Source organism: Phoenix dactylifera, chromosome 6, assembly GCF_009389715.1.
Source record: "Phoenix dactylifera cultivar Barhee BC4 chromosome 6, palm_55x_up_171113_PBpolish2nd_filt_p, whole genome shotgun sequence".
NCBI classification, from domain to species: Eukaryota; Viridiplantae; Streptophyta; class Magnoliopsida; order Arecales; family Arecaceae; genus Phoenix; species Phoenix dactylifera.
In genome coordinates, this window is record NC_052397.1 from 17,921,968 (window position 1) to 17,930,889 (window position 8,922).

The 8,922-nt window shown below is 37.0% G+C and overlaps 1 protein-coding gene across 1 annotated transcript; it reads left to right on the plus strand.

Annotated features, from left to right (window-relative positions):
• Positions 1-1,332: 1,332 nt before the first annotated feature.
• On the plus strand, positions 1,333-8,024 carry LOC108511328 (serine carboxypeptidase-like 18). The gene is made up of 14 exons (XM_017842918.3): positions 1,333-1,570; positions 1,677-1,822; positions 3,088-3,164; positions 3,232-3,354; positions 3,459-3,561; positions 4,044-4,081; positions 4,730-4,831; positions 5,585-5,665; positions 5,747-5,902; positions 6,459-6,530; positions 7,054-7,172; positions 7,286-7,396; positions 7,506-7,551; positions 7,634-8,024. The coding sequence occupies exons 1-14, from the start codon at positions 1,401-1,403 to the stop codon at positions 7,715-7,717; spliced, it is 1,428 nt and encodes a 475-aa protein (XP_017698407.3). The 5' UTR covers positions 1,333-1,400; the 3' UTR covers positions 7,718-8,024.
• The last annotated feature ends 898 nt before the right edge of the window (positions 8,025-8,922 follow it).

Genomic DNA, 8,922 nt, shown 5'->3' on the forward strand with positions numbered 1-8,922 from the left:
CTATTCTCATAACTTAACTGTATCTACAAATTTACGATGTAGGTTACTGGTAGGTTTTGTCAAATGTTTTAATTTCTTTATAGTGGGGACCATGGCTTGGCTATACCGGAACGAAAGAATGGATTAAAGCTCTTGACTACTCCATTGTGTATGAATTGGCGGTCGTGGCATGCGGGTGGCCAAGTTGCAAGGTGAGCTTCTTACTGCTGGAGTCAGCTTCAGATATGAATAATATAAATAGGGGCTTCTAGAATATCTGCTTCAATATTCTCTTGTAAATTTTTCAGATATGCAAGAACATACTCCAACAATTTAACGTTCGCAACGGTAGAGGTAAGATATTATCTTCCTCAAAAATTATGAGGGAGAGCACTTCTTATGCATGTCGGTTTTCTACCACGCATACAGGGTGCAGGACACGCAGCTCCGGAGTATCGGCCTAATGAATTAATATCTAGCTATGTTTAAAGGATGGATAAATCACAAGCCATTATAAAGTTAAAGCATCATTGGAAGCTGAAACTCGAACAGCCCTGCAAATTGCTGGGTTGGTTGCTGCATCAAATGAATAGATGGATCTTTGTCGGTGTTTGGTGGCTTTTAGGAAAGAGATGGATCTTTTTGCAGTCGTGGAAGCATTTTCTATGTTTGTTCTCAGCCCTGACCCTCTGACAAGTCGCAGCTTGACAGAATGGAAATGGACAAATTATTTGGTCCCATCTGAGTTTCCCTTTGCAAATCTCGTACGTCATCCGTGACCTAACGCCGAGTACAAACGGGGCCTATTCGCTTGCCTCCTGCCATGACTATGACCATAAAACCATTTTCCGCTCGCTTGACGAAGGCAAATGGGTTTGGATTTCATTGTAATATGCTTCGAGATTGTTGAATAATCACACGGGTGGCGCAATTTGGGGCGCTTGTAGCCGTTGTGATGTCATCGTTGAAATAATTAACCATTGGAAATACGGAGCAAGTAGCTCGCCATTAATTTCTACCAGAAAAACAACATGTGAATTATTAACTACGAGACAAGAACGAAGGCCCGCTTCCCTCCTTTGGGACGCCATCGATGACCTCCGTTCCTGAAGGGAAGTTGCGATGAAAACTTCTACTCAAACTTGGAAGTGATGGACACAAATCCGATCCTTGATGGCTCGATCAGATGCTGACTGCGTGACTTGTCCAAATAGGTCCCCACCTCCACCATCTTCTCATTCTTTTAATCTTTCGTCGGCCGTCCAATTCATTTGTCGCATGACACGGAATTTTCACTATTTTCTTTGTCTTGTTCCATTAAAGGAACCCCACCTCTGCCCGTCATTAGGTACCGGCCCGTTTCTCTTCCTCTCAAAAGGGGTGGCAAATGCTAATGACCTTTAATTTGCGAGGGCCAAAGAATGGCAGTAGCCAAGGAAGCTAGAAAGCTCTCCTCTTCCTTAGCGATGCTCTCTATACTGTTTGTACTGCTGCTACCAACGTTCTCATGTTCTTCTATTGTGTCAGCTCTGAACACCATCACCCATCTGCCAGGATTTCATGGAACCCTGCCCTTCTATTTGGAAACGGGGTGAGCTTTCCATATTTTAACATCCATGTTCTAATTGGTGCACGGCCGCTGCTTCTCAATTATCTGAAAATTTAGGCAACTTGTGCTTCTACTTTGCATGTTTTAGATACGTGAAGGTGGATGAAGTGAACGATGCTCAGCTTTTCTACTACTTCATAAAGTCTGAGAGGAAGCCGGAGGAGGATCCTCTAATAGTGTGGCTGACAGGAGGCCCGGGCTGCTCGGGGTTCTCAGCATTGGTGTTTGAGATTGGTAAGGCTCCTCTACTCAACAAAGTGATTGGTACGGTTCTTTTAGTTTTAGCGATCACGATCCAAAGTCAATGAATTCACTTCAATACTCGTTGTGCTGCGTAGAAGTATTGAGTTCACTTTGACAGTCTATTACATTGGTTAGAAGTGTTCATATATGGATTAAAGAGCAGGAGGAAGAGACTTGAGGACCATAGGGTCGGGTAAGAAAAATTATAATAATGGATGCAGGGAATTCAAACCATGTTATAGATGATGTTGTTATAACCCTGTCACATATGATTTTATGAACAAGATGGATGTGAGGATCCATACGGGCATATGTTTAGTCCCACATCGACTATGCATTAGATAGATTTTGAGTATTACGGGTTCACTTCAAGATTGCTCCATTGTGATTTAGGTATTATATATTTGAAACATAAAATTGGTCTCTTCATACCAGGGGTAATAGTGCATATATATCCTTTCTTTCTGTCAAATCCAGCAATGGTAGGAGTTTTGTGCACTAGAATACATTTTTTAGAAAGCAAACGTTGGTGCAATATTAAGGTTGCTTCATTATGATCTAGATATTATAAATTTGAAGCATGGAAATAGCCTCTTCGCATGTAAAGCTATGTATATTGGATATAGGATTCGTGTGACTTGATAAACCGGGCCCATGTTCAGTTGATGTGATTCCTATTATTCAAGAGAGACAATCAGGAAGTGAGGTTGAAATGTGGGTAAGCTTAATTTAAACTTACCTCAACCCCAGCCATAATTTGTGCCAAATTGGGTCAAACAAAATCCCCTTGGATTGAGCTTGGTTGGAAGCTGTTAACCTAATGGTAGATTGGGTCAAGCTCGCATTGAGCATTTTGCCGAGTCGGACAAACTTGAACTTACATAGGAGTCGTCGATCTGAATCAACTCGAGCATAACTTATCATACTAGAACAAGCTTCCAACAAAGTTACATAGAGCAGGCGCAAACTTCGGTTATGTGACATTCACAAAACCTCACCCAATTTAAATTGTATTTTGGCAAATAATTTTGCACTCAAATTGGTTTGAGTTTGGTGGTGGTTAGGTTTTGGGTTCAGTTCGGTCTCAATGGAGTATATCTGAAGGATTGGGCCTGGTTTTTCGCTTAACCCAACTCAATCTACCCAAATCAGAAATTATCTCATAGGATTTTTTTGATTATGTTGAGCTGAGACACAATTATGGCATGTAAATATTAATGGATTGATGTCATGTGTACCTCTCTCTAATCTTGCAGGCCCTCTAAAATTTGATGTTGCTGGTTACACTGAAGGCCTACCAGCCTTGGTCTACAACCCATATACTTGGACTAAGGTCTTATCTCTCTCGCTCTCGCTCTTGCTCTCGCTCTCTCACTTTCTGAGCTTTGGTGGTTCTTCAGGTGTGCAGCATCATTTTTCTCGATTCACCGGTCGGGACTGGATTCTCCTATTCGAGTATGGGAAAAAGCTACGAGATGGGGGATACCAAAGCAGCCCGACAAGTCCACACTTTCCTTAGAAAGGTGGGGGCTTTTGCTATTTCTTTTAATTTATTGAATTCATATATTTAAGATGTTCAGGAGGAGAACGATATGATTGATTTGCGAGCACCCGAGTTGTGTTGTAGTGGTTTATTGATCACCCAGAGTTCCTCTCCAATCCACTCTATGTCGGTGGAGATTCGTATTCTGGTATTGTTGTGCCAGTTGTTGCTCAAGAAATAGCAAAAGGTAATTTCTTGAAAATAGCTATTTATTGTATGGTCGATAATTTTGTGAAATCGGATGTGATAACAATTAAACAGTCTTTGTTATAAGATTAGTATTCAAAAGTATCATGATTATTGGGAGGGGAAAAAGCTTCCACTCCTTTAAGCCTTCCTTACAAACAAAAACTAGCGGTATATATTCAACATCGCATCAAATCATTTGTCAATGTTTGTAGTTTCTTTGAGGTTTTTTGAACATCAATGCAAAGAGGCTTGAAGAACAATGTCCGGATATTGAATAGTGGAAACTAATTAGCGCATAATCTGAATAAGTTATGATATATGGTCGGCAATTTAAGAATATCTAAGCAGGTCATATTCAATCACGGATATCATAATTTTTTAAAGTCTTCAGAGTTCTTCCTGAAGTACTGTTCCACTGATAAATTTGATGTATTTGTACGTTCATCTGCCTTTATGCCTTTAAGGTTTGTTATGTTGCAGGTGATCAAGATGGAGATGAACTTTCTTACAATCTCAAGGTTGGTGAACCTTACCAAAAAATATACCTAAATGTGTGTGTATTCATAAACAAAATATAATTGACTTCTTCCTCTGTATCTTTCCTGGTATATTGGCAGCATCACTTAGATTTTCTTTTCCTTTATCAGAAAGTATAAGAACTGCAATCTGTGAAAGCAATAAGAGAATGGTGTGATAGGTTCAGGACCAAGCAGCATATGTGGCTGTTTGGATGTTCTCTGGAAATTAAATGAACAAATTATTCACAAAATAGCATCCATTAGCGTGTACTTTATTAATTACTCTCTAGCTCTCTCTTGCTTTACATATGTAGTGAACTTGAGTCATTCATGACTAAAATGAGATTGAGATAATAGCAAAGCTTATTTTAGAAATAATCTGAATGGTTGCTGGGAGAAAGATCCATACCCCTTTTCTTAGAAGGTCGACTCAGTAACAAACATCTGGGGACAGGCCTTTCTTTTCTGCTGTGGCTGTTCTTGTTAATATTGTTTCTTCCATACACACCATTTTGCTTGCTGATTTTGAGATCTTCTCAACCATAAGAAGGAAAACAATATTCGCATCTATTTTCTGTGCCTGTAATCTTGCTTATGTACTGCTTATCTTTATGTTCTTGTAATCTTCTTTTCCGGATATGGTTCCAGGGTTATCTGGTTGGCAACCCGGTAACAGATGAGAAGTTTGATAATGAAGCATTTGTTCCATATGCTCATGGGATGGGACTTATATCTGACGAACTTTATGAGGTGAAAGAATTTATCGAAACATTTTCCTAGATTATGTCAAACCATTTATGTTTTCCTTGTGAACACTAAACATCAGCAACATCTTGAGCAATCAGAATCCATGCTAAGTAATCCATTACTGAGGTATGCCAGATGCACCAAACAAAGCATTCCTTGATTTTTTTTAATGATTAGCATTAGATGGGAGATGAAAAGAAACCATATGATAAAAATTAGTTGTTGGAAGGCAACTATCACATCATAGAGATTGTTCAAAAAATAGATAAACCTCTTTTGCAAGATATCTGATGATGGTCTCTATTGAACCATGTCTGTGGATGTGTCTGTTAGTTTATATCACTGATTTCATTAAACTCTTTCCTTTATATCAATTCTACCTAATGTGCATTTATTGATAATTTATAGTAAAATTCTATTATTATTTTAAGTTTGATCTACAGAATTCTAAACATCATACTTGCCTTAAATAGTCAAAGTAGCATTCAAAAAGCAACCACTAAAAGGGCACCATAATTATTACATATGAATTTTATCATAGATATTGCTACTTTGAAGTAGGGTACATGTCCCAGCTTCGCCACAACAACAATAGTAATTTGGGGAAACTTTTGTCGCAGATATTATATAATATCCAAGCCTAATGCTGTTGAGTTGTTTACACTATGACTTCTCATTATGAAGAACTGCATTTGTATTTCTTAGTTTTGGGAGAAATCATACAATATTTAATTCTGTACTATTTCTTTCTTTCAGTCAACCAAGAAAAGTTGTGGAGGAGAATATGCTAGTCCTAGAAATGAGCAATGTGCAAATTATCTGCAGTCCGTAAATGAGGTGGGTGTGCAATTCACTCTTAAAAGGTAAAACATCTGTTTTGACCTCTTCAACTGGAAAAGGATTTTTGGATACATGCAGTGCACTGAGGGACTAAACATAATGCAAATTTTGGAGCCAGTGTGCTTTTTCGCGAGCCCAAAGCCTAACATGGTTGCTGCATACAGCAGGAGATTGCTTAAAGAGGATGTTAAAGAGTTTCCTTTATTAAAATCTGACCTTCCTTTGCAGTGCAGAGTAAATCCCCACCCCTCCAACACAAACTAACACTTTCAGATGCAATCAAGTGTCGTAATATGTATTTTCTAAACTCTTCTATCAATGTGCTCAAATGCATTAGCATCTTAAAATGCACTTAGATTTTCGAAGCTACTTCTTATCCCTGCTTTCATGTTGAAACTTGATCCCTGTTGAAAACTTCAGTTTAGAATTTTGCTATGTGAAAATATTGGTTCAAGTAATATCTTACACCTAATTTATCTTCATGTATGAGTGCTTGTACATGCATCTATGTTGGTTCTTGGGTAACATAGCTGCTGATGTTTATGCATTTATGGGTGCATTCTGATATGTGCAATCAGGAGCAGCTGTGCAGGTGTTTATCTTTGTACTAATGTGTATATTCTTGTTAATTTGTGCAAACGGGCCTCCACATATGCACTTAGATTTGCCCCTATTTTCTTTTATACATGCTAAATCATGTAAAGATTGTCGGCTTGCATAAAATTTGAAATTGTTGATGCTTTTCTTGGATAAGAAATCTCACTGTTTCTAGCCTTGTATTTGGTTACAGAGTTCTGGATACTTGCTTTCCTACATCTGGGCAGACAATGATACTGTTAGAGAGGCTCTCAACATTCATAAGGTATTATACCTGATTATCTTCACTTCTGAGCTGTATGCAGTGAAATTAGCAGGGTAAGTAACATGAAATCTCATCGTGCATGTTATGTATTTCTGCTACACAAATTTAACGTTCTAAGGGTAGTAATAAGACAAATTAAGTTTGCCAGAGTTACTCATGGGATATTTTTGCATGGTAATCTGTGAAGTGTACTTGATATGTGCGCTAATCCTTCCATTTTAAAAAGAATATTGTTGCATAGAAATCTGTCAAATGTACTTGATCTGGGTATTAATAATCCTTCCATTTTAAAGGATTTCTTGACATTTTAATATTTGCTTGCACACTAGCAGAATGATAACCTTCAATAGTCTTAGTGAAATGCTGCTTCTTTGTGAATTACCATAGAATGTCTTCATTTGATTTGTTAAATAGCTTTGTTCATGGTGTCATAATTCAATCAAGCAGACTAAAATTTATTCTAGTTTAGATGTAAGTGATGTAAAATGGAGTGAAGACGCATATTTTTGACGATGCCAAACAGGGGACAGTGCAACTTTGGCAGAGATGCAACCATGACCTACTTTATACATACGATATCCCAAGTTCTATAAAGTTTCATCTGAATCTGACAAGCAGAGGTTACCGAGCGTTGGTATATAGGTGAAGTCCCTACACGTTTCGCATAATTAGATATTTTAATTTTACCTGCTATACTAAATTTTCTATTGTTCCATGCCAAAATGCTATCACCCGATGCTGCTTTTCTTGTGCAGTGGAGATCATGACTTGCTTATACCCTTTTTGGGCACGCAAGGATGGATTAGATCTCTCAACTTCTCCATCGTGGATGACTGGCGGCCATGGTCAGATGGGCAAGTTGCAGGGTGATCTCTTGTTGCACAATTCATCCCAAGCACTAGCCAATGTCATTAGGGAGCTTCTCATTATAGTTTTTAAAACATGAGATTATAAATCTTGATGTTCCCTTCTCAGGTTCACGAGAGCTTACTCAAATAACCTAACATTTGCAACTGTGAAGGTAAACGGTAACAGTAGGAGGTCATAAGGGACTTGATTGGTATAATGATGTTTTATCCACAGTTTTATTCTTGTCCTTGTAGGGTGCGGGACACCTAGCTCCAGAATACCGGCCAAAAGAGAGCCTGGCTATGCTTCAAAGGTGGCTTTCTGGTGCCCCTCTGTAACATGATTAGCCTCCATAATTAACCCCAAAATCAGCAGTAGCCTGATTATAATCTGCGGGCCTGGGGTCACCTGATGTACTCTATGATAAAAAGTACTTAATAAGAAGTCCCAGAATTGGAAGGAAGAGCTACCAAGATTCCAGAGTAATTCATCTTCAAAATTGTGAACCCTTATGCATGCGCCAGCTTTGTTGTATCTTGGTTGTTTTTTCAAGGAAAGACCGCCCGTGAATGGACAGAATAGACGATTACTACTGTCCAACTATTTACATTATAAAAATATAAAAAGCATCCACTTCTTGGACTATTGCTTCTTGGATTTTAATAGTGTGGTCCTTGTAGCCTCGTTTCATAGCTTAGGTTCGGTTTGGTTAGGATATGCCAGATTATCAAATACTTGAAATTTTTTAAAAATTATTTATTTGAGAAAATGGTTATAATAGGAAGAAATAAAATTTACCGTAGGCAAAAAATTTAATTTGAAAAATAAGCCAGAAAAAAATTACTATATTCAATTGGATATAATCTTATATAAAAATATTAACAAATTTTTTAAAAATATATTTGAATAAACAATTCAAATAATAATATTTATTTATTGTTGAATTTATTTATTGGCCATTTATATCCCACTCATATAATGGTTGTCAATATAGGCTGTTGTTAATATAGCTCATTTCAGATATTGAAATATATTTACATGTGTTAATAAATATTTTTAAATTAATTATATATATATATATTAACAAATATATTTTTTATTATAAATAAATTTTGGTATTTCTAATATTTTATTAAATAAATATTGCACCATTAATTGATTAATTTGGAAAAATAATTAAATCGTTATATAGAAAATTAGATATTTGGATTTAGCATAATCGTATATTGAGCTACTGAAAATGATCGGCTGGCCTTATGTTTTGAGTTGGGACTATTGTGGTATTGACAATATTAAAAAAGAACATGTGTGGGTTACAATGAAAAAAGTGGAGGCATTTCTGACAATTTCATATTACCTCCACTCGATAGTGTAGAAAAAAAATATTACTTCCCGATGGTATTTGTTTTACCTTTTTTTTTTATGGTACTAAGCATGGCATTATTTATTTTACCACCCTCCCTCATCCTCTCATTTTCTATGGTAAGAATTTTTACATATTAGTTCAAGACATTTTTAATATTATTTTTAGTTGGTGTCTTTT

Excerpts from the sequence above, each read along its gene's own strand:
- LOC108511328 (XM_017842918.3), top strand. The coding sequence starts at position 1,401 with ATGGCAGTAGCCAAGGAAGCTAGAAAGCTCTCCTCTTCCTTAGCGATG. Across the intron at positions 3,165-3,231 it reads ACCCATATACTTGGACTAAG|GTGTGCAGCATCATTTTTCT; the intron begins GTCTTATCTCTC and ends GTGGTTCTTCAG. Across the intron at positions 4,082-4,729 it reads AACTTTCTTACAATCTCAAG|GGTTATCTGGTTGGCAACCC; the intron begins GTTGGTGAACCT and ends ATATGGTTCCAG.